This window comes from Polistes fuscatus, unplaced genomic scaffold, assembly GCF_010416935.1.
Source record: "Polistes fuscatus isolate 324 unplaced genomic scaffold, CU_Pfus_HIC Scaffold3, whole genome shotgun sequence".
Lineage (NCBI taxonomy): Eukaryota > Metazoa > Arthropoda > Insecta > Hymenoptera > Vespidae > Polistes > Polistes fuscatus.
Window position 1 is genome coordinate 12,622,340 of NW_025113107.1, and position 25,665 is coordinate 12,648,004.

A 25,665-nucleotide genomic window follows, 5' to 3' on the forward strand; every position below is an offset into this window, starting at 1 on the left:
TATATCGGCGTATAAGCGCGGCATTTTTAAATCGAATCTTGATGCTTATGGCACGCCGTTTCTTTATTTATTGTCAAAAATAATGAACCTTGAGTAAAAAAAAAATAATTCATTTTAACAGAAACTATTATTATTTAGTTGAGAGTAAAAATAATGAATTAATTTTGTGTCTCGCCATAAAATTAATTAGAATAATTAATTGATATAAATTCTTTGCCTCACAAAAATTTATTTGTATATCAAATTGAATACGTATTCTCTTTAAGACGAAATTTAAAATTTAAATATTTTTCCTATTAAATTATGTATTTTATAAAATTTTAAATTACTGACTTTTTGTCTCGTAAAAATTTATTAGTGTATCAAATTAAATACATATTTGAAAAAGAAGAATTTTATATCCACACATAAAATTAATTCAAGATATATATGAAAGGATATTCTAAAAACGTGGAATTTATTTTTTGTCTATACATAATTTTAATTCATTTTTATTATGTTATAAGAAAACAGTAATGCATTCTGATTCATCTTCGAAGTCTTAAGAATTGTACGAAATAAATTGAGCTATTATCAAGTGGTGCGTTAGCGTAAGTAGTAACGTCTTCGCTTCTCGCGCTGGGTATTTAACGTTCGATTCTTCGTGGGGGAATTATTTTTTTTATAAGTTTTTCTATCCTTAACAAGGAGACGGTCAGTGAGTCCCACCTCAGATTTTTTTCAAATTTTGCACTAACGATATAAAATTTATTAAGAAATCAACATTATTACGCGAGTAATAAAGTTACTAATTATAAATTAAATAATATCCAATAAATAACAAAAATTAATTTTTAACGTGCCGAAGCGAGACATTTTTAGGATGATATTTACAGGATGAATTTGTAATTTAAGTAATAAATCTTCCTTTATTTGTGCAAGATGTAAAAAAATTTATTGCTTTTAATTTTTTTGTAATAATTTTAATTTTTTTCTATATATAATTAGAAATTAGGAAATGTAAAAACAATTTATATAACCTAAGGATAGAAAAACTTATAAAAAAATAATTCCCCCACGAAGAATCGAACGTTAAATACCCAGCGCGAGAAGCGAAGACGTTACTACTTACGCTAACGCACCACTTGATAATAGCTCAATTTTTTCGTACAATTCTTAAGACTTCGAAGATGAATCAGAATGCATTACTTTTTCTTATAACATAATAAAAATGAATTAAAATTATGTATAGACAAAAAATAAATTCCACGTTTTTAGAATATCCTTTCATATATATCTTGAATTAATTTTATGTGTGGATATAAAATTCTTCTTTTTCAAATATGTATTTAATTTGATACACTAATAAATTTTTACGAGACAAAAAGTCAGTAATTTAAAATTTTATAAAATACATAATTTAATAGGAAAAATATTTAAATTTTAAATTTCGTCTTAAAGAGAATACGTATTCAATTTGATATACAAATAAATTTTTGTGAGGCAAAGAATTTATATCAATTAATTATTCTAATTAATTTTATGGCGAGACACAAAATTAATTCATTATTTTTACTCTCAACTAAATAATAATAGTTTCTGTTAAAATGAATTATTTTTTTTTTACTCAAGGTTCATTATTTTTGACAATAAATAAAGAAACGGCGTGCCATAAGCATCAAGATTCGATTTAAAAATGCCGCGCTTATACGCCGATATATATAGATATACAAAACGCTCGACGCACGATGGCCAAAACGAAAAATTCTCGCTACCGAAAGAAAAAATAGAAAGAGAGAAATATCGGTTTTCTTTCTCACTCGCACTCGTATACAAAACGCTCGACGCTCGATGGCCAAGACGTAAAATTCTCGCTACCGAAAGAAAAAATATAAAAAGAGAAATATCAGAACGCTCAACAATCGATGGCCAAGGACAATAATACTCGTTATCGCATGATAAATAAAAAGAGAGAAATATTGGTTTGTTCTCTCACTCGCACTTTCATTCAAGACCGAGAGTCCCGAAGATTGCCGAAGATCCTTCGTTTGTGTATTAGTGCACACGGACGCTCGCACGCACACTAGCCCGCTCGCGTGTAAAAGCCGACTGAGAGGCGGGACTTGCTTCCCCACTCTTACAATTATTTTCCCATCTTCAATCCAATTCTATTCGCTTATTTTTGAAAATACGAAGATAACTCATAGAACATTTTTTATGTATATTTTAATTCTCTACAACTTTTGTTTGAAACTTTTTTCGATTAAATGCCTAGATTCTAAGATAAAGCCATTTTTTACCAATTTTTATCCTTTTTTACCCTTTTACTCAAAAACGGCACTTCTTACCGCAAAAAAATTAGCACCATTCGATTCAGCGTCGTCTATTTACCCTTATATCAAGTTCTTACCCTCTTTCCTGAGACATGGAGGAAAAGGCCCGCGTTGACTGGACTATGCTACCTTAAAAAAAATTCGCCCGAACAGGGACTTGAACCCTGGACCCTCAGATTAAAAGTCTGATGCTCTACCGACTGAGCTATCCGGGCTTCTACGTTCCTTGTTAATATTCAAAAAATAAGGAGTAAGATAAAGACAATATACACTAAAAACTTAATCACATTGCAACGTTTTGATATAAACATTCCTTCAATTTTTATGTAATTGTTTAAACTAATATACATTTGTTTTAACGTCCCTGTACAATGATGAATTTGGATAATAAAATTTTTATCCAAAAAAATATCACATTAAAATTATTTTATATTCAAAGTATGTTAATAAGTATGTAATGTTTAAACCAGTACATATGTGTTTAAACAATGTGAAATATAAAGAGATTGCATTAGAATATTAAAATAATTGTTAAATAATCGATAGGAATGTCTATTGTTGTCTAAAAGATCGGAATATATGATCTATGTACCGTCCCCTTCGAAATCCACCGTTGAAACGAGACGTTGTCCTCTATGAAAGTACTTTTATTAGATGTTGTTTATATGACTTTGCGAACGTTGCGCATGTGTATAAAGTGAATAATCCATCTAATCCATAAATTTAAGATTATATCGTTCTCATCTTAGTATTCTTTTAATTTTTATGTAATTATTTTAATGCTCCTGCGCAGTGATGACTTCGAGGATAAAATTTAGCTGCAATATAAGAGAAGTGCATTAGTGTATTAAAATAATTGTTAATGTATACGTAATGTACACGTATACGTAAATGAAAAAAGAAAGTACATTTCTCTAAACAATTATACAATCAATATATTCAAACAATTAATAAACCATATACTAATGGAAAATGTGAATTATTAAAGTTTACCATTATGATGGAAGAAAGCTGGGGTGTTTGCTCGTTTAAAAACTATAAAAAAATTGCCTGGATTCATTTTAAAATCTTTTAAACTCTTCTTTAATGTATGTACTTGATACACAAAACATGTATATTATTTATGTAATAAATAAATTATGTATGTTCTTCTGTGCGGTGTGATAAGGTTTATAGTGCATTTTGTCTTTATTCTTTTCGTTACTTTTTTAAAATATTAACAAGATACTTGTACCTTAAATAGAAAAATAGAATAAATTTTTTATTTATTTAATAAATAAATTATCATATCTAGCTTGACTAGCGTGGTCATGAAGAAAGGCGAGCTACGTACGTGTGACGGGGCAAGCTTGTTTGCGTGAAATTTCTATATGGTAATTGGGAATTTCTGATTGGTCACTTTACGTCCAAAATGTAAGACCAAAGATGATTAGCGAATCAGCGCTCTTTTCTTCTTGGCCGTCGTGGAGATCGCACGGATACTTCGTCGTCCCGTTAATCTCAAGTAATTAAAATATATTTTCTAACGTAAATAATTTGCCTATATACAAATCGATTATTCTAATAAATAACTTTCAAATGATATAATCGAAAGATTACGATAATGTCGAGGATAAAAAGTATTTGTGTAGAAAAAATTCCATGTACATTGGTATGCATTTTTCTAGGCAATTATGTATATATCTTGTTTTACGGCATCATTTCTATAGATATCGACCTATAATGTTCAATTTTGATTGTTTTGATTAATAAAGTATATATTTCGATAATTTTTATGTTCCTATATACTATTTTTGACTATTCGATATTTTTCTATAATAGATGGAAAAAATTCAAAAATATCAAGCAGCCATGATACCATCAGATGTAACTACGTTTCCTTGCGGGTGGACCCCTTTCGTAATACGTCACTGCCACCATATTGGAATCCTGTCAAGTGTATATGTTACAGCATACTGAGTTATCTCGTTTAATTCAGGTAATTGAAAAGTATTTTACACCTTTCTATTATATATCAAACGATAGCTACACACAAGATTTGTATACGTGAGTGTTTTCAAAACGAAATATTGAAAAGTTCGAAGGATATCTGTGACAATGTAACATCGATATATCTCGACGTTCCACCAAATCTCACCAATGTTACTTAACAATATCTCTTCTAATTTCCAGCTTTTTTCATGGTATCGATACTTACTACCATCTCTAATGATGCTCTAATTAATTATTTTTTATAATTATGTATTCAAAGATCGTATTTCGTATTAAATTCGATTCCTGTCACATACACACACATACAGGCATATACATAAGTATAGGTTAACCGCTCGTACACACACACTCATATATTTGATTTTCTTTATATTATACTAATGTAATTTTTTTTTTTTTTTTAGGTTACAGAGCATTAACAGAGCCCAGCATGAATACATATACTCAGTCTAACAATTGTGTTTACTCTTTTTTATCTTCATATTCATCGAGGTAAGCGTTATTCTTTTTTTAACCCATATAGAAATATATACAAAGAGTGAGAACGAAAGTGAGAGAGAGAGAGAGAAAGAAAACAATACATTCGTCCTACAGGCAATTATGAATGTGTGTGTACATTTCCAGGAATTTCTCGAGCTGAAAACAGAAGAATAACCGCCGAATACGAAACGTAAACAGCCGAGCACCGAGCATTCGACACTTCTAGGAGATATACGCAGAGAGATCTCCATTCCCCTTCCGTCCTTCAACGAGTAAAGATCTAACGAACGTGACGTATTAAACTATTTATTGATTTTATTTCTAACGTTGTCTAACGTTTAATACTTCTACATTCTAACATTAAATACTTTAATAAGTTTTTCATTAGATAAAATAGTATAAAAACGTTTTATTTTTTAGATTACTCTTTATTGAGTTATATATTATAACTTAAAAAATTTTCAATAAATATTTTAAATAACATTACATACTTTGTATGTAATATTATACAAGTAGTGAGATTAAGGCAATTAATATTGCTTGAATTTATATTGATTCTTTATGATAGAATATTTTTTAAAGTGTGCTATGCCTTCAGGAATGATTCGCAGGAAATATTGTAATATAATTTTTAGTATGTTTCAGCTTTTCAGAGTTTTATTTAATTTTATTTTATTCATCGTCATCCTAAGGGTAGGATACCCATCCTGCAGTCATCAATGAAGACTAAAAGTAAGTATATTTTTCTATCAAACACTTCTATGATAACTTTAATGGATTTTTATTATAACGATGATATTAATTGTTCTTTTTCTTTTTATGTTTCAGAACATCATTGCAATCGAGCGCGTAGGCAATGAAATACTCGTGTGTTGCATCGATAAAATAAAATATAAAAAAGTCGGAAAGAGTAGAATCAGTGTTGATCGTCGCATGTTAAAGTTTCGTTTGCTCGGTTAAGAAACTCGCAAGTTTCTTTCATTCGGTTTTAACATGTGTTCATCGTCATCCTAAGGGTAGGAGACCCATCGTGCATTCATCGATGTATATACAAAGTGAGTATATTTTTGTATTTAATAATTCAACAAACATTTTAATTGTTTTCAGTAATAGTAATGATATTAATAGTATTGTTTTTTATTTCTGTTTCAGATTGCAATCGTGCGCGAAGCAATATACGGGAGTGTTGTATCGATTGAATATAATTAAAATCACGAATTAGAAGCACGTTCGTTCGCTCATTTCAACTCGTTCGTGTTACGCGATTGTATTAGAAATTTTTCATATTAAATTAACTGCGACCAAAGCAGTAATTGCATTAGAGTTTGTTCGAGTAAAGTTGTATTTTTATCTTTAAACAGTCGCACAGACTGTTCGCGTATTAGAGCCAGTGCATCAATGAAGATTTTTCTACTTGCATTGACTGTGTGCAAAGCAGTCTTTGAATTAGTTGTGTAGAATCAGTGATCGGGCGTAAAACAAATTAAAATCAAACGAGAATAAGAATCAGTGTTGTTCGCCGTATAATAAAATTTCGGTTTCGCGATAAGAAACTCATCTATAGTTTCTTATTTTCGTTTATACCGCGTTTTTAGATTCACGCGAGGTGCATCGCCATGGTGCAATTGAATTTCATCCCATTGGAATGCATTGTAAGTATCTATTTTTATTTACATTTTATTCGATTTTATTTTAATATGATTTTGGATTATATTGCAGATAATTTATCGTTATGTTTTATTTTATGTTACAGATAAGACGATGGATTTCCTTACTTTGCAAAGATGTGGAATGAATTCTTCGATGGATCTTCGATGGATCTTGGATGGATCTTGGATGGATTTTCTTCAATACCAAATCGAGGCATTCTTCGATCGTCAGACTACAATACTTGCTGCGAAGTAGGAGTGTTTTGGAGCCATCGTAGAACTTCTTACGCAGTGAGTCAAAAAGTTTAAAGTCCCTCCGGTGCTCAATCATGTCGAGGATGAAAGGTCCTGATCGGCACGAGTTACTGGTTGTAATTATTCCAATAAATTAGTGACGAGCACATGAGTAATTCCTTTCTAGAAGTTACTCATGAAAATTGTATATTGTATTGTATATTGAATTGTATATTTTATATTAGTTCAGGATAGGTTTTCTTGTCTCACCGGTTAAATTCATTTAATTAATAATGCAATTGATTAATGCACTTTCTTTTTAATTACGTGTTTTGTTCGTGGTTAGTAGTGATGAAATCGAGCATTTATTTACTCGTTTTCGTCCAGAAAAGCATGTAATAAATGTCTTACATGCATTGCTTCGTACTTAGTTTATCTAATCGTGATTAATTTTAATATATCGATACTTCGATATTATAAATAAATGAGCAAGAAGACAAACTCATTCGCGACGGATAGATTCTAGCAATTAAGTGGTGGCTCAAAGCCCAGTTCTTTTATTAGAACAGCCAACTTAATGAAAGGAGTCGTCCGAGGTTTTGAAATATAATACAAGATATTAAAAGATATTCAAAGTTATTATTTATTAAATAAATTGTAGAGTCCTTAGCCGCTTAGATGAATTTTTATAAAAATGTATTTATATTTTATGTATATATGTGTTTTTAATCATATTTTTTAGATCAGGATTTTCAGCTTCTAATGTACTAATCTCCCGTTTCTCCCCCCTATACTTTCTGCGTTCTCATCTATGCGTGTGCCCAGGTGCTACTCGTATGGGTGAGAAACGGTTAGTATAGGTTTAGTTTTAAGTTTTTCTCCCCCTATTGGCGGCTGTCATTGTGCTAGTGATTGCACGATGTACTTTACACCTGTGTGTGCGTATTAGGTAGAGTGTTTTGTACATCGTTTCGCGATACTTTTTAATTAATGCATTATTTATCACTTAGAATACTACTTAGTATAGCAAACCTAGAGTTAGGTGTGATATGAAAAATACACATGGTTGTATTTTTCTATTTATATTAAATTTTTCTCATTTCTTTTTGGTAATATATAAAATCGTTTTGAATAGTAGAGTTACCGCATTTATTTGTGGAAACTTTGATATACTTGTACATTACTAGTATGCATATACTAGTATGTACCAGTATTTTTGTCTTAGTCTTTTATGAAATAATCATTAGCCTTGGCAGTCGATTACAGCATTGGTACGTACTCCCATAATTTTAGAAAACACGCGTTTGAACTAGGGTGTCGGAGGTGCCCCGGGGCATGCTCTCTAGTTTAGGCTTTTGCACCCTGGTGGTATGTGTGAGAATCGTGGAGTGAGTGGGTGGGTATGCATGTTTGTTTTGTAACTTGATTGTTGTTAAATACGGGTATTTGGCGGGCAAGTAGCATACTTCTCTGAGCGAATCTGAACATTTTAATTTTGAGTAGGTAGGATCCAGGAAAGGCACGAGGTTTGCTTCCACTCCGGAGTGGAAATGTCGCCTACTGGTTTATACAGAATTGTTGCAAAATATTTTTTTTGTCATTCTATTATGCTTGCTTTGTAAACTTATTTTGTGACTCTTCTGTAGTCTTTATTATGTATCATGAGATTCAAAGGGATTTGCAACGATTTGAAAGATTCCTTTCTATTTCGATTCTATCTTGAACGAGATAGACTCGAACAAATTCGCAAATACTTTGATTAACTTGATACTTAGTTTTAAGTATTATAACTAGCACTTCGTACTATCGCGATTTTCTCAACTAGTAATATTTGATATAGTTCAACATAACGAATGAATGAAATGAAAATATAGCAAGAAAATGCATAACATTTATTGCATTATTTATTTCAATTCTATTTTATTTTTTAACAATAAAAGTGCGACGTGTTATTAGGTCATCGATTATTATCTGCTTGGACATTCCTTTAATTGTGCTCGTGTATATGTCAATGAACTCTAAGTTCATTGATGGTTCACGAGCTTTAATATAATGAGCAAAGAATATAAATTAATTTTTTAATAATTGGGAATTAAAATCATCAAAGAATACGAGCTAATTTGCAAAAGTAGTATGAAAGATTTTATCTTACATGCACGTAGGAAATGTCCAATGCAGTTTTCAGGTATGAAGAAAGAAGAGGCTAAATGCCGAAGAGGCTAATGCCGAAGAGGCCCCCACTTAAATGTGGCTGAAGAGGGCAACTACATAGACTATTGAGCTATTTTCAAAGATTCAACAGCAAGTTCGAACTTTCTGAGAATAGTTCTCTAGTCGTATTTTTTATTTTATTATGTTACTTGCTTGCTCGTCATTAATTTGTAGTTGTAATTGGAGATGATGGACCATTCCATCTCCTTGGCACGTTAAATCTGTGTCTAAATTGTCCAAAAGGTGCATAAGTTTTTAGTTAGTTAGAGTCAAAAATATTAAAATTCTCGTATTATTAAATTTAGAAGTTTGAATAACGTTCAGTAAATATTACAGTCATTTCTTTTTTCTTGTTTCGTCTTTAAGACTTTTTACTGTTATTGTATTTTATTAAATTTGTAGTTTTTCTTTTTTATATAAAGTAGTTTAAAAGTATTTTATAATAATTAATAGGATAATATTTTTTATTAATAACTTATTATAATATTTGTACTTTTCCTGTTTCTTAATTAATTATATTTTATAATGTAAAATCACACGTTTCAATTTAATTTTATTTTACGAACGGTGAATAGAGATTTGATAAAATTAAATAGGGAATTCAAATGAAAAGTGCATCTGTAAATTGGACTACTTATCTGTTAAGCTATTCTATCACTTTATTGTATGATTAATATAGTTTTCTTCTTGTTACAGGTGATCATCGTTGGATTTATCATCGAACCCTCTGAATTTTTTTTTATTTGAGTGTCTTAAATTGCTTCATCTTTAAATATTTGTATAAATGCATTTCTGAAGGCACACACATGTTTATACACTAAAAATTAAATATAATTATATAATATTCTATTATATAATATATAACTGTACTATATATACTATCAAAGAATATAGTATTCTCGCATTAAGTACCTACTATCGCCCACTGGTGGTCCCATTGTAGTAACTAAGATAAATCTGGGTAGATAAAAAAGGGAAATATTGATCTTTATATCTTCTGTATTCTTTGTGTGGTAATAACCTATCGGTAATGCAGATCTAAATGTAGGCAATACGTTATTCATAGTATGGGCATGAAGCGGCTGCTTTGCTCTTCTAAAAAGTAATTGTCGATTGTTACACTTGGTATAAACAAATAGCTATTTGGAATTTTTAGAATTAAAATCAATATTCTCACGATTAATTATTGTTGTTCTCATTTTCTTAGGTAACAACGATACAAATATTATATAATCTTGAAGACTTTTAGTGAATTATATTTGAAGTGTTATTATTTTTTAGGTTACGTGCAATACAAATTAAGAAGTTAATATCAAATTTGTGAATTATTTTTATTTAAAGTTAGTTTATATTTAAAATTGTTCACTTTTACGATACGTCCTGGGTAATCAAAAGCTGATGAAAGGTAATTTGTCTTAACACTCTTGAGAGTTTAAATTAGTTGATAAATATTGTAGGTTATCATTATTTTAAAATGGAAATGTGTAGTTCCGATGCCTAGTGTCAAAGATGAATCAGAGCCAGAAGGAGAAGAAATGTCTCACGATAGCAATGATAGCAACCAAAGTTCTGCGTCGTGTGATAGTAGTGCAGAACACAGTGACAGCGATGATTCCTCGGAGATGGATGAAGATGAGTGCGAAAGAAGACGTAATGAGTGTATGGAGAATTTAGTTGATTTAGAAAGACAATTTTCATTACTCAAGGAACAGTAAGCATAATGTTATAACGAAGCCAAAGTAAATGCAGTGTAATTGCAGCGGCAACATTTAGTAATTGTTTCATATTTACAATTAATATTAATTATGATATATTTCGTTCCTATAGATTGTATCGTGAAAGAATAACACAAGTTGATACCAAACTTGGGGAAGTACGAGTTGGTAAATCGGAAGAATATTTAATACCCCTAGAACGTTTAAAAGAAAATATGAAAACCAAAACAGAAGTAGCTGGGATATTGAAACAATACAGATTGCAAAATATACAAAATAAATTTTTAGCAGAGGAACAGGCTGCTTTACAAAATTTTGAAAGTGAAAAAGAATTGATTTGGGATTATATACATAATGATCTTCAGGAGAAAATACGTAGATTAGAAGAGGATAGAAATAATGTTGACATTCATGCAGATTTATGGTTAAATTCAAGTGGTAGAAGACGTAGGAACCATACGGAGAGAAGAAAAGCAGTTTCCGTAGCAGGACCATATATCGTTTATATGCTTAATGATTCTGATATTTTAGAAGATTGGGCCGTAATAAAAAAGAGTTTAACTAGTAGAAAAACAGAGATAATTTAAAACATAAATATGTAAATCAACTTGTCTCTATGTGGATGTACATTAATGAACGTGTAGTGTTACGCTGCAAAATTAACAAATTATTTTCTCTTTTAAAATTGACTGTGGCAACAGTTATTTCTGATGCAATCATCTTTTTAAGTTTCCTTATCTATGATACTGTGCCTTTAAGTGCAATGAACTAAACAAAAATTAAAGCCTCCTTTGCATCTTGAGGAACTGTTAAGCGCAATGGGTGGTTAAAGTGTAAGTCTAATAGAACAATATCTCTAAAGTATACTGATGCTATACTTAAAAATAAAAAAATTCAGAAGATCTTACTAATTGTACATCTAAATTTTATATTGTGATATAATAAAGATATTTAAACTAATTTATTCTAACAATAACAGTTAAAGTATAAAATAACAACATCATAAATAATGTGTAAATAAATTACGTTCTCATAGATTAAATAAATTTAACTTCATACATACACATAATTATGAGAAATTGAATATTATAACTTTTTACTTTTTTTTCCTTTGAAATCATGATAATTACATTTGTTATTTTTAATGATATTTAAGACAATTTTTATTATATTGCGTATAAATATTTTAATAAATATTAAATTCGCTTATATTGTATTCTAATACTTTATAAAACACCGATTAACTTTGTAAAATAGTACCCGAATCTAGATTTAATTCTTTATTCAGTTACTAGATGACGCTAAATTTCATTTAAAACAAAGTTGCTTCAAGATCAAAACTAACCGTTATACAAAAGGTCAACAACGTGGTTAAAGTTCGAATTTAATTTGTTCGGTGCAAAAATTACATACAATTAAAAAGGTAAATAAAATATATATGCATATATATATATATAAAATATATATGTGTGTAAATAACTCTTATTTTTAGTATTTAATTTTTTGAGCAGCAAAATCCCTGGCTTATATAATATCTGAATCGATGTATAAATTTATTAGAGGTTATGATTTTTTATATCCTTTATAACTTATTCACGGAAATGGCCGTTATCATAAGAAATATTAGAAATATTTAAGTATAATTAAACTTAAGAATAATGAAATAATCGATATTTATAGATTTTTAATTGTTGTAGATGTTCTCAAAGAGTGAACAAATCTCTGCATTTGCAGTATATACAAAGAAACGTAAACATTCAGCGACTTCATTACAGTTACAGAAATTTCAAAAGAAACGCTCAAATATGGGAAATAAAAAAATAAAAAGAACGGGCAATATAACAAAGAAAAAGATATCAAAGTCTAAATCAATTAATAAAAAACAGAAGGATCCTAAAGATCTCCCATCGTCCAGAACTGATGATGATACTTCTACTATCTATGAGTCCAGAACTGATGATGATACTTTTACTACCTATGAGTTAAAGAACAACAATATGGAAGTATCGGTGCTTAATCTAATGGACAATGCAGAAATAAACCAGCTATTATTTAATAGCCATGCCTTTTTCAATAACGCAGAACCTTCTACCACTACTGCAATAAAGAATGATACTCCGATATTAAACCTACTTAATGAAGATAATAATGAGTCAAAGAAAAAAGTCAATAAAAAATCAAAGAAACAGAATAATGATAAATCAAATACGACAGAAAATCAAATTATATGTAATGTTAAAATTAATAATATATTTATGCAAGATCCCGTATTTCAAAGTTATATGTTATTTGAATGGATGATATATCCTCTACCTTTTGAAAAATTTTTTAAGTATGTATTACAGAAACAGATAAATTGGTAATAATATTTAAGCGTAATATTTAAATGTGTGTCTATATATATATATATATATAAAAAACATATTTAAAAATGTATTTATTTTAGTGATTTTTGGGAAAAAAAGCCTGCATTTGTAAAACGGACTAATGCCGATTACTACAAAGTTCTTATGTCAACTCCGATACTTGACAAAATATTAAGAGATAATAATATATTATTTTCAAAGAATATTGATATTACTTCATACGATAAGGGTGTAAGAGAAAATCATAATCCTGAAGGTCGAGCTTTACCTACCACTGTTTGGGATTATTATAGGAACGGATGTTCAGTGAGAATGTTGAATCCACAAACTTATTTGCCTAGGATTCATTTATTAAATGGTAAAACAACTAAGACTTTATTAATTCTGTTATTATATAAATGCTATTCTGTTAAAATGAATGAATATTAATTTAATATATAGCAACTCTTCAAGAACTTTTTGGATGTTTTGTTGGTTCAAATAGTTACTTGACACCACCTGGTAGTCAAGGATTTGCACCGCATTATGATGACATAGAAGCATTCATATTGCAAATTGAAGGAAAGAAAAGATGGAGATTATATAATGTAACGGATCAAAAAGATTATTTGCCAAGATATTCATCAAAAGATTTGAAAGATTCAGATTTAGGTGATCCTATTTTTGATAAGGTATTAGAAGCTGGAGATATGTTGTATCTTCCACGTGGAACAATTCATCAAGGAATGACTAATATGGATTGTCACAGCTTGCATCTTACTTTGAGTGTTTTTCAAAAAAATGCTTGGTGTGATCTCTTTGAGAAATTGATTCCAAACGCACTTGAAAAAGCAATTGAGAGTTTTCCTATGTTTCGTGAAGGATTACCTCTGCATTATTGGAGACACTTTGGTTTTGCACATTCTGATAATACACCTGATGATTTTCGAACATCCCTTAAACATTCTGTAAATTTTTTAATGGATAAAATTAAAAATTATCTTGATATCGACAAAGCAGTCGATGAAATGTTCCAAAAACAAATACATGATTTCTTGCCACCATTCCTTCTAAAAAATGAAAAGATTTGTACTTCGATCTTGGATGGAGAAAGAATGATCGCAGAAGGAGTTGTAGAAAATCATGCAAACTTAGAGCCTTCTACGAAGATACGATTAATAAGATCTCATTGTATAAGGTAAATTATCTTTCCAATTAATCTTTAATATCAAATAATAATATTCTATTACACTTGAAGATAACTCTCTCTATTATTTTATACAATTAGATTAGTACCAGAGAAAGATGGTCTATTTAAGATATATTATTCTTGCGATAATTTCAAAGAGTATCACGGAAACGAGCTACAGTATTTAGAAATCGATGAACTATTTATACCAGGTATAAAAGAACTTATCCTTAAATATCCCGAATTTATTAAACTTGCAGACCTACCTATTGAGGATGAAGATAATCAAGTAAGTTTTTCTTTTCTTTCTTTTCTTTTTTTTTTCTTTAATAAATTATATTAAATATATAATAATTCGTAATAATATTTTTTTTGTTATAAACACACAGTATCAATTGGCAAAGGATCTTTGGGAAAAAGGTATTATAATGACAGAATCACCCCTAGTTCCGAATATTATGCGAAATGATAATTAAGCTTTTTTAGAATATCAATTTTTTTTTATATATACATACATATTTAAAATGATGTTTATTTTATTGTTAGACACCAATTCCATGTGTTATCTCGGATTTTTATCATAAAGACTGATCGAACTTTTCTATATATTGTTACATAAAAAAAATTATTGATTATAATATTATCTATTTACTGAAAGTAGCATTATTGTAAATGTATAATAGTTTTTGTTAAATATTATTAATTTTAATTTTTCTTCTGACCATATTGAAAATTATATTTAATCTTACAACAGGTATAAAGAGATAAACGTGAATCGTTAGCTTTAAAAAATATTGACAATTAATAATACTGTATATATATATATATATTATATGTGTGTGTATATAAGTTGACTCTCTTTTAATTTTTAATATTATTTCTAGCAATCCTTTTTGCTTGGGTAATATGATCCTTTCGTCTTCCCAAGACATACTCATCGTATCCTAAATAACCATCATTATTCGAATCATCTTCTTCCAATACTCTGTCTATAAGACCTTATATAAAAAATATATATATTTTTTTTATAGAGTTACAAGAACAATTAAGTGCAAAAATTGTCATATAAGTTTTCATCGTCCTTTGCTATTCTTACCTACGAGACGTGGCAATTCGTCCTCTTGTATTTGTGGCTCATCCTCATCCATACTTCTACCTTCGTCGACCATATTATGTTCGTGAAAAGTATGTTGTATGGCATATAGAATTTCAAGGCCATCTAATTTAGTATTATTATCGATATCATGTGCTCTACAATGAAGAGATACTAATCAAGTTCTCCTACAATTTGTCTGTGACTGATTTAATTAATTCGAAATAATTCGAACAATCATACTTGAAGTAAAGGAATTCGACCTCCTGTTCACTCAGTTTTGAAAAATCAAGCTGGGACGCTATCGGTCCCATGTCTTCTTTCAAGTGACTAAAATAATAAAATTTGTAAGTATGCGTATTACGTGAATGGTTTCAAGAAAACTATCCAAATATTATTTTTTAAAAATAGAATAAGAGATGAAAAACCAACGTGGCATCGTGAAGCAATTCAGTATCCTGCGTTAACTTAACACCTTTCTGAGGCGAGTAATGATGATGGGAAACGGAACTTCTTGGATGATGTGGACCACGTAATCCAACCGCAGAAGCGATACATAAGCCGAGGAAAAATGCTAACACCATTTGTCAATCTGAAAGGACTACAACAAAAAAGTAAAATAAGTCAACGATCATTTGAGGAAAAAAATGTCGATATTCGTTCAAAAAATAAAAAGCATCGCTTTAATTACATCAATAGTTTGGATAGGTGAGATCAGTTTCGATCATCGTTCCTTTTCTAATGTTCATTGATCAACAAAAGTTCATAAGAACGAAGGAAGGGTGGAATCAGAAATTGAACGACGACATTCCGACTACGTCTAAGCGACAATAGGACCTGCTGGGTCACGTTCATCGGGCATGTTGCCCTAGAATCACCTATTGGCTCTTGGAGGGGTCGAATACCCCCTTGGCCAACGACAGATGGACGGTAGGGGGGGTCCCGATAATTATTATGCGATTACCCACAAGCCCATTGATTTAGTTTTAACCCCAGGGAATATACTGTTCGGTACTTGTACTGAACAACACTAGTCGCGTCCTCTTCTCATAAGTTACAAGTAAACTTGAGAAAACATTTTTTTTTTAAATTAAAACACTTTTTTTTTTAACGTTGACAAAGAAAAATGAAGAAAAATGAAGAAGAAAGATCGGACGAGAAAAGAATATCATTTTCTAAATATTATTATCAACAATATATCAGCAATATTAAAAATACGATTTAAAAAATGTAAAATAAGAGGAACATTTTGAACACATCTCGAATTCATCAGTTTCTCAAATTTCATGTACTTCGCCTTCTCCAATAGAGCGTAAAGCCAATGGGCGTAGGTGTTAAGAGAGACACACGAGCAGGCACGAATCTAGGGTATTTAGGAATCAATTTTATAGAGAGAGCCGAGTCGGTGGTCGAGCGAGAGTACATATGTTGAGGGGGTGCCCCAAGGGGTTTTCGATGCAAGTGGACCCCCGGTGGTTGTTCACTCCCCCTTGGAGTTTCGAACGAAACACGTTCTTACTTTACTCTACTCCGAACAACCCTCCTCCGGAGTTGGAGCCGTTTCAGCTTCGTATCTAAGGGTACGGGTGTCGAAATCTATAAATAATTTATATCATTTGGTCCATTCATCGAGGCGGCCCATATGTACCTGTGTCGCCTTACAGGGGGACCTGTACTACTGTGTGAGCTACAAATCTTCCTTCCTACTGCACAAGCAACATTACAAACTATTCGTCTGTCTCTAAGTCGGATTGATCCAAAGCTAATAAAGTACGAGAGAGAGAGAAAATATGTGTTATGTATTCTACAAGAGTATTTTTCACTTATCTCATTCGTAACATCAACAAGTTGATATTAATAAGAGTAGATGATAACTTGAAAAACTAAAAACCCCCGTGTTTGAATTGAATTATTCATTCTACATGGTAGGGGGTGATAGTACATTGAAGTTTTTTTGGTAACTCGAGAAGATCACTTATCTATACAAATTCATTTTTAAACGAGCCGCTATTTGTAACGCTCGAAAACCGTGACTATCGGCGCTTTCTGTGAACTCGATCTTAACCCATATGGAAGAGAAGAAGAAGGGTGCCTACCCTTTTCTTGTGTTTCTATCTATCTCTCTTTCTCTCTCTCTCTCTCTCTTACTCTTTTACTCTTTCTCGTTAGCTTGATATAATCTACAAAAATAAAGGATCCTTCACAACATCGTCAGAATCACCACCACGCAAACGCAGGAAAATCGTCGTGATATATACATACACATACACGACTAGAAGTCGGTCAACCTATACCAAAAAACTCTGTTTTGCGAGAAATATCGAAGGAAAGACTATGTTTAAAATTTACCTTTAGATGATACGTTGTTAAAATAATATCTATTTAGATCGCTTAGGTGTGCGATCCCGTTAACGATAAATTCGATCCACTTCCTTCGATCTTCCTCTCTGTCTGTCTCCTCTCGTTGACGATGATCGTCCAGATTTTCCCAAGAAAACACTCTTCTTTGATAACGTACGAAGAGCGCGTGACACTTATCGACGTTTTTCCATGGAGTTTGCGCCCTAAACGAGTTGCTCCGAACTAACGCGCGTCACTCTTTGACTTTCCATAGCCTAAAACACAACTCGCGAACAACTTGGGGGGATGATCACGTCGAAGATAGTTCTTTTTTTTCCTTTTTTTTTCTTTTTTACCTTTTAATCGACAACTTGGCGATATCGTTGGAGATGATAAATACGTTTTAAAGTTAAAAATCAAACGATAATTTGCGTTTTATAATTTAATCGTTTTGTAATAACGATTTACGTAGGAAAGTAATACGATTTCAAGATATATTATGAATAATTATTAACAAGAATAATATTGATTGTTATTGCATAAGAGAATGATCATCATCGATGCTTCGTTGTGAGTGTTCAATTTTGATGCTTTAGATTTTTATCATCGCAATTATTCCAACAAGATAATAACAAGGCTCCAAAGTAGTAGGACTGAATATTAGCTTGGATAGATGTATATATAAATAACCAAAAGAGAGAGAGAAAGAGAAATAAAAAAAAAAAGCGAAAGTACTTAAAAAACTTTAGATCATTGTTAATAAATAGGACTGATCATTTTCGCTAAACAATAATCGTGATTACTTCTTTACACATTTTCATTGTTAATGGTTCGAAGAACAAGGAATTTGAAGCTTTAGTAGAAACTCATGGTTATATTACTTAATTCCTCTTCGGTTATTCGAACAAGAGAATAACAAGGCTCAGAGGTAGACCAAATCCTTGTGCTATGGATAGATAGATAGATGGTTAGATTGTGTAGAGGTGATGCACCTGTACCAAAGGTATCGCTTTGACATGTTAATTTTGTACGATACAAGAAAGGAAAAGGGAATTACCTTGAAAAGTCAATCGCCCCGAGATAAGAAGAATTTCATTTCTGTTTGGTGGGTTGTTCTTTGGGTAACCATAGGACATGTGACACTAGGACATGGGTATGATCACTCTAAGGGAGAAGGAAGGGTTCTGTTGATCCAGATTCGATAATATTTTATGAACTTCAAATTGAATGTGTAACGGTAACCGGAGGGCTCTAACGAACTTAGTAAACGAAAGAGAGAGAGAGAGAAAGCTTAAGGACATTTCTCATGCCAATAATTTTGATTAGTTCTACTCTTGGAAAAGTCGAGGATGCGTAGTACAATTTAGCGAGTACCAACAGCAGTAGCAACAGCAACAGCAACAGCAGCAGCAGCAGCAGTAGTAGCGGATGGTAGGCGGATTCAACAAATTTATTTCTTTTTTATTTTGTATTTTTGTATTTTTATTTTTCTTTCCTCTTCTTCTTCTTCTTCTTCTTCTTCTTCTTCTTTTCTAGTCTACTTTCATCTTTTTCTTTTTTTTTCTTTGCGATGTATCGGGCAAACGGGTAGTAGGAAAAAGGGGGTTCATGAGAGAAAGAAAAAGAAATAAAAGAAGAAAGATGGATGGATGGATGGATGGATGGATGGATGGATAGATGTTACGAGAGAGGGAGAGAGAAAGTGTGTGTACTCGTGCATGGACGCGCAAACGTGCTTGCGGAAGAGAAAGAGAAAGAGAGAAAGAAGGGGTGCGGATGGGGGATGGGGGTTGAGTGAAGAGAAAGAGGAAAGCACGATAGGAGAAGGGGAGGAAGATGAGGATGAGGATGAAGAGGGAAAAGAGGGGAAGGATCGAGGCATAGATGGATAGATAGAACGAGAGAGAGGTTGCGAGTGAAGAAGGGGGGCAGGGTGGAGGGGGAGGGGGGTGAGCGGATGGGTCTCTCGTTGCTAGGGCAACCAGCGTAGCCTAAAGCTATGCTTTTATTGATTCCAAGCCGCAAACAATGTACAGGAGTGGATGTTTCGCTCTGTTCTCTCTCTATCCGTCTGGATAGTGAGGTATTAACACACCCCGAAATACCGATACCCATGGGCACGTGTCCCGGAAAAGCAGGCTGGTGGTCCCATATACTGAGCGAGAGAGTATGTCATACCAAGAGTAACAAAGAGAGAATTTCAACAAAGAGAAAATGATAGATAGATAGATAGAGAGAGAGAGTTAAGGGGGGGAGGAAAGGGAAGAGTTAAAATGAGATAGAATGCATGTAATAATACAGTGAGTTACAAGATATACGTGTAACATCGTAATCTTTGTCATCTTTGTTGTTGTTGTTGGTAGTCGTGAACCAGATACTCTTAATCATACTAATCGTTCGATATAATAATCGATTACGATATCTATTTAAAGTTTACTTCCTATACCAAATAATTGGCCCCCTCCAACTACCCCCCCGCCAGCTACCCCCTATCCACCGTACCTTCGCCTTCTCCCGTCGACACTCGATTTCTGTGTTCATTATACCTTGAACACGGAGAATAGGCGTGCATGCGCCAGCTCGCGCGCGCGCGCGAGCGAGCTAGGAACAACAACAAAACAAACAACGAAAGAGGATTTTATTCTCATTGGAGAGATCGAAAGTTTTCTATTCGGAAGGACCGTTCTTCTCTCTCTCTCTCTCTCTCTCTCTTGATTCGCGAACGTGGCTAGCAAAATAAAGGTTTTACACATACAGAAAGAGAGAGAGAAAGTGGTTTATCAACCCTGGATAATATCGATAATATTCTTATTTCTATTTTTTCTTTTCTTTTTTTTTTTTTTCTTTTTTTTCTTTTCAATGAAATTTCCCTTCGTGAAAATTCGATCCTGAAAAGGATAGGAGGAAAACAATGTTGAGAAATGAACAATTAGAAATCGATTTTATTACGATAATTAGGAAGATATCGAACCGAATGATACCTATGTACAGAGTCTAATAATTTTTTTTATGTATATATATATATATATATATATGTATATATGTGTATAATTAAAAAAATATATCGACAATGTTAATTTTTTTTTCGTTTTTTTTTTTTTCTTTTTATTTTTTATCATTTTTAGTTTAAAAACGTTTTATCCTAGCAATAAGAGAGACCAATTCTCCTGGCCGTTGTTTTTCGAACGACCACGACAATAGTGATAAATTAGCAGGTAGAGATTGACAATTAACGTAACTCGCAGAATAACCAAGGTAACATGGGACGATGATGAATTTTTTTTTGTATGTTACATGTCAACAAGTGATTGGACGACGTACGGACATCGAGGAAAAACCATGCGTGGATCATCTCTTTTATATTTTTTCTTTTTTTTTTTTTCCCCCGAACCGTCAAAATTTATACTACTTGAATCGACAACGTATTTCAATCGGTATATTATAATACGTTTGAAAAGTTTCTAGTTTTATTTGTTATTTAGATGAAGTAAAATGAATGAAAAATAAGATCTTTAGGTTCTAAGTTTAATTTTCTAACTTTTTAAGAACAATGATATTAGTTGAATTTATATATAACGATAGTATTCTAAAAATTTCATTCATTCTGTAAGATCTGTCAGCTAATTCGTCAATGAAACAGAAGAACATTCGTATTTTCTAGATAAGAGTTTGAAAGTAATAGAAAATGATCGAAAGTATACACCGGACGGGATTGGACGTAATAAAACTTGTTACGTTTCATTTTGCATTCGGTTTCATGTAATCCTCGTTACATACCTCGAAGAATATTTACACGACGAGGAACGAACCTTCCTATTTTTTTATTCTCGCGTAAAACGGACGGAGAAAAAGAATATCGATGAAAAAGAAGTTTATTCGATTTCTCAGGATCGTTAGAGCCTATCGTAACAAATTAATTAATCGTTACGACAATAAATATATATTGGTAAAAAATATAATGATAAAAAAATATATTGGTAAAAGGATCACCATAAATATATCATATGACATCATTATTTTTAATTCGAGTATCATGAAATTGATAAACAAAGATTACGATATTGGAACAAATCAAAGAGAGAGTATTAAAATATAAGAAAAATGAAAAGAGATCAAAAAAGTGGCTACCAGGGTCAAACGTGATTGTAAGGGTTTAGCAGTATTTTAGTTCACATATAGGGAATCGGAACGTACCGGCAAATCTTTTTTTTTTTTTCTTTTCTTTATTTTCTTTTTTTCTTCCTTTCTTTATTCGAAACCACCTATTCGTCAATCGAATCAACAACAATGAGCGGAACTATCGACGCGAAAGTCAGATCGCGATTGAATTTTCTACCCGATTACTGCCTACGAGACCACCCACTGAGTTAGATAGGACGACGAATGAGTCTTTAAACTAGTATACTACTCAAGAGTAAGCGATTTATTCGAGTGTCGTGCATTGAAAAGCTTCTTCTTTTTCATCTCGAGAAAGAGTAAGACAGAAAGCGGGAAAGAGATAAACATTTCATTAAGTTTCTCTATTTATTATTAGATCAACAACATTTTTAAAAACATTTGATTACGATCAATATATTGAATAAATGATTAGTATTTTTAGAATAAAATTCAATAAAAGTGATCACACACACACAGTAATAAACGATTAATATTTTTCAATTAAAATTGTTAATATTTTAAAATCAAATACTAATTGTTATATATCTTTTTACTTACATCGATTTTATAAACCACGAGGAAAATCCTTAATTCAATTTCTATCCTATATTATAATACAAATATCGATCACTTGTTTAAAATTACTAACAGATTATAATATAAAATCAAACAAAATATATCAACATATTGAAACATTAATTTAACAAAATACATAATACCGACCAAACCCCAAAATATAAATAATTATTTTATTAAAGAAAATGTTTCCCTCAAAAGAGCCGGTGGGGGGGGTATACAAAAAGATAGCATTTCCCTATGCAGGGAATAATATTTACACGTGTATAAATTATTATATAAAAGGAAGCATAAGCTCATGATATTATAAAAAATAGTTGTAATAAATAACTTCAAATTTCTAATCTAGGAAAAAATTCCGTTCGCTGCGATAAACAATCCTTTACATTAAACGGAACACTAAGTTACTCTAACATTATTTACAATACGAACTACAATTATATTAGAAAAAAAAAATACTACGTTGAAAAGGGATTCAATCGGGGTTTAACTTCTTTATTTTATTATATTTTCAATATAAACGAATTCATAAAAATTCCTTTTCTCTATTACGAATGAAACAAATACGAATATCATTCAAACTTCTTCGGAAGATGCGATATGAGAAAAAGAGAGAGAGAGAGAGAGTGAGAGTGAAACAAATAGAGAGAAAGAGAGAGTGTGTGTGTGACAGTGAGAAAGAGACGAAAGTATAGAAGGAGAAGGATGAGGAGAAGAAGAAGAAGAAGAAGAAGAAAGAGGAGGAGAAGGAGGATGATCGATTATTAGAAATTATGCTGTGAACAACCTGTTGGGCCTTCTTATTTGCCAGAAGAGGAACCAAGGGAACAATGTTATCGAATCCAAACGACGCTCGTTTTACGAGCGAACAAATCGGATCATATTTCGTACATTTCCACGTTGAACGATGATATTCCGGTGGTTAACGTACATCCTATCTCTCCCTCTCTCTCTATCAATTGGTATTTTTTTTTATACCTCTCTCTCTCTCACTCTCTCTCACTCTCTCACTCTCTCATTCTCTCTCTATTTCGATGGCAATCGTTCGATCGAGGCGTGTCGTGCTCTGACGCATGAAAATGGCCCAAAGGGATGCGCCAACCATGATCGATGCTCCTCCATCCGATCGGAGTCTACCGAAACTGCCCGTCAAATAATATATTCATAGCTTCCGGATGGTTGAACACAACTCTCAAACCCCCGCCATATACTTCCCTTCTACCAGCTACCACCCCCGCCCCGGCTCCCCCTACCCCCCTACACCCATCCGGCACCCATACATACTCGTGGTGCATCGCACGGCACTCCGAGGTCCACGCAAATCGCCGTTCGAATAATTATCGAAAATACACGCATCTATATCTATCTATCTATCTATCTATCTTTTCATCTCTGGCTATCTCTTTCTTTCTTCTTCCCTCTCATTTACTTTTTCTCTCTCTCTTTTTCTCTCTCTCTCTTTATCTCTTTTAATAACATTCGTCATTCATGAATCGTACATGCGAGATGAATCTGGGATGCAGATCTGATAATAAATGAAAAAGATCCGTGAGATTATCAAACAAAACATAATAACAGGGAAAAAGAGGGAAAAAAGAGATTAATTAAAAGAAAAGAAAAGAAAAAGGTAGAATAATAAATCAATTCGATTATCTTTCGATGCTAATTCTAAACCAATCGCCCCACCGCCCACCCCCAATTGTTCTCGAATTTTCCCGTTCGTTGAGAAAAATATTGAAGAGGTTGAAAAAGATAAAGTTACGAATAATAATAATATTAAAAAAAAAAGTAATATTTCGATACATACAATATTTCAATTTAATTCGATATCGTAATCTTTTTGGCTCCATTATATTTACCGATCGATTCGGCAAAAATAATCGATTACGAAAAAATTACGAATAATATAAGAAAAGAAAAAAAGAAATATTTTAATTAAAAGAAATATTTAATTAATTTTTTGTTCTCATACTTACATATTAGAAAATATGAGAGAGAGAGAGAGAGAGAGAGAGAGTTTAATTTATGTTAAACCATAAGAATCATCCTATGTGGTGTCTTCCTCTTATACGAGGGATAAACGATGCTGAATTTCTTCTTTCTTACATTTATTTTTCTTTTCTATTTTTTTTCTTTTCTTTTCTTTTCTTTTCTTTTCTTTTCTATTTTTTTTTTCGCCACGACGCTTTCGTTAGAAGCGATCGAGCGTGGAAGAAAGTTGTATCCTTCTCCGATCGTTCGTGATGACCGTATCCGATCGAACATTATCGGAGGGTGTATAAAACAAAGGGCCGAGAAAGGTTCGGGAAAAATGCTAGCCAGTACGCTTCCTCCACCCCACTTCACCTCACCTCACCCCAGCTCAGTTCACCTCACTTTCCACTTCTCACTCGTTCTCTCTCTCTCTCTCTCTCTCTCCTATCTTTTTTTTTTCTTTTTTCGTTAAATACACGCAAGGGAACGAGACGTGGAGAAAAAAGGGTCCATAAAACGCGTTATGCGTTTCTTTCTTTCTCTCTTTGTTGCGTGAGCGTTCGGCCTCCCCTTTCCAACCCCCAACACCACCCCACCCCACCACCACCACTCCCACCTCCGTTCGCGTTGCTTAAAGAGCGGCGAGTAGAGTTAAGTGCAAAATTATTTTAAAAATATTTTCTTAACCGCGTTAACTTGAAAGTTGAGCCCCTAGGCGGTGTTCACTGCGTGCCTGCGTGCCCGCGTGCCCGCGTGCGTGCTGCTTGCGTGTTCTGAAACGAGGGACCCAAAAAAGAAAAAAAAAAAAAGAAAATAAAAAGAAGAAGAAGAAAAATCGGGAATGCCGCATCCGCGGCTTTTTTCTCAACTCGTCGCGGTTTCCCAACCCTTTTCTTCTTTCTTCCCCGCCCCCCACCCCGCGGAAAAGAACCCTTCCTCGAGGAACCCCGATACCTTTTTTTTCCCCTCTTATTTTCCCTCCACCTCTTACGATTCATCAGGGTTTGATCTTTCGGGGCGGAGAGACGGGGGTGGGTTTGTAGTTTACCCCGAAGATGTACGTTCATATTTTTGAAAATGGCCGGTTGTTTCCACTCTGACCCTTAAACTTGTGGTTCACCATCGCCACCACTGATTCCGTGTGACAAAAAAAAGATCAACAAAAAATATATATATATACATGTAACACACAGAAGGGTGTTACAACTTTCATCCCCCCCCTCTTTTTCGTTCCTACACTTTTTCTTTTTTTTCTTTTTGGTTTTTTTTTTTTTTTTATACGAGTATACGACAGCTTCATCGAATCACGTTCGTTCATCGTTTGTTTCGTTTTTAGATCACGTTACTTTGTGGAACCGTTATTAGTTTTCCCCGTAAATTGTTCCTTTTCCATCTTG

General features: G+C 32.3%; 3 protein-coding genes and 1 non-coding gene across 5 annotated transcripts; 2 read left to right on the top strand and 2 right to left on the bottom strand.

Moving 5' to 3' along the window:
- Positions 1-2,454: 2,454 nt before the first annotated feature.
- Trnak-uuu lies at positions 2,455-2,527 on the bottom strand. Its single transcript has one exon. It is a non-coding gene; the product is annotated as a tRNA-Lys (tRNA).
- A 7,388-nt stretch (positions 2,528-9,915) lies between these two features.
- Positions 9,916-11,566, top strand: LOC122519510 (breast cancer metastasis-suppressor 1-like protein). 2 transcript variants are annotated; one of them, XM_043639001.1, is made up of 4 exons: positions 9,916-10,085; positions 10,160-10,283; positions 10,336-10,589; positions 10,706-11,566. In XM_043639001.1, exons 3-4 carry the CDS (start codon positions 10,372-10,374, stop codon positions 11,178-11,180), a joined length of 693 nt encoding a protein of 230 aa, XP_043494936.1. In that variant the 5' UTR covers positions 9,916-10,085; positions 10,160-10,283; positions 10,336-10,371; the 3' UTR covers positions 11,181-11,566. The 2 variants fall into 2 exon arrangements, with proteins under 2 accessions (XP_043494936.1, XP_043494935.1); XM_043639000.1 differs by having other exon boundaries at positions 10,367-10,589.
- LOC122519508 (ribosomal oxygenase 1) lies at positions 11,339-14,743 on the top strand. Its single transcript, XM_043638999.1, has 7 exons — positions 11,339-11,426; positions 11,882-12,016; positions 12,291-12,925; positions 13,040-13,317; positions 13,401-14,136; positions 14,227-14,416; positions 14,517-14,743. Exons 3-7 carry the CDS (start codon positions 12,291-12,293, stop codon positions 14,601-14,603), a joined length of 1,926 nt encoding a protein of 641 aa, XP_043494934.1. The 5' UTR covers positions 11,339-11,426; positions 11,882-12,016; the 3' UTR covers positions 14,604-14,743.
- Positions 14,744-14,836: 93 nt separating this feature from the next.
- LOC122519511 (multiple coagulation factor deficiency protein 2 homolog) lies at positions 14,837-17,780 on the bottom strand. The gene is made up of 5 exons (XM_043639002.1): positions 17,570-17,780; positions 15,653-15,821; positions 15,464-15,550; positions 15,224-15,378; positions 14,837-15,125 (listed from the first exon to the last, which is right to left on the bottom strand). The coding sequence occupies exons 2-5, from the start codon at positions 15,802-15,804 to the stop codon at positions 14,989-14,991; spliced, it is 531 nt and encodes a 176-aa protein (XP_043494937.1). The 5' UTR covers positions 15,805-15,821; positions 17,570-17,780; the 3' UTR covers positions 14,837-14,988.
- Positions 17,781-25,665: the final 7,885 nt, after the last annotated feature.

Coding starts and splice junctions, on each gene's coding strand:
- LOC122519510 (XM_043639000.1), top strand. Junction 10,590..10,705: donor TTTTCATTACTCAAGGAACA/GTAAGCATAATG, acceptor TCGTTCCTATAG/ATTGTATCGTGAAAGAATAA.
- LOC122519508 (XM_043638999.1), top strand. CDS start 12,291: ATGTTCTCAAAGAGTGAACAAATCTCTGCATTTGCAGTATATACAAAG. Junction 13,318..13,400: donor TAGGATTCATTTATTAAATG/GTAAAACAACTA, acceptor TTTAATATATAG/CAACTCTTCAAGAACTTTTT. Junction 14,417..14,516: donor TTGAGGATGAAGATAATCAA/GTAAGTTTTTCT, acceptor ATAAACACACAG/TATCAATTGGCAAAGGATCT.
- LOC122519511 (XM_043639002.1), bottom strand. CDS start 15,804: ATGGTGTTAGCATTTTTCCTCGGCTTATGTATCGCTTCTGCGGTTGGA. Junction 15,551..15,652: donor GAATTGCTTCACGATGCCAC/GTTGGTTTTTCA, acceptor TTATTATTTTAG/TCACTTGAAAGAAGACATGG. Junction 15,379..15,463: donor GTCGAATTCCTTTACTTCAA/GTATGATTGTTC, acceptor TCTTCATTGTAG/AGCACATGATATCGATAATA.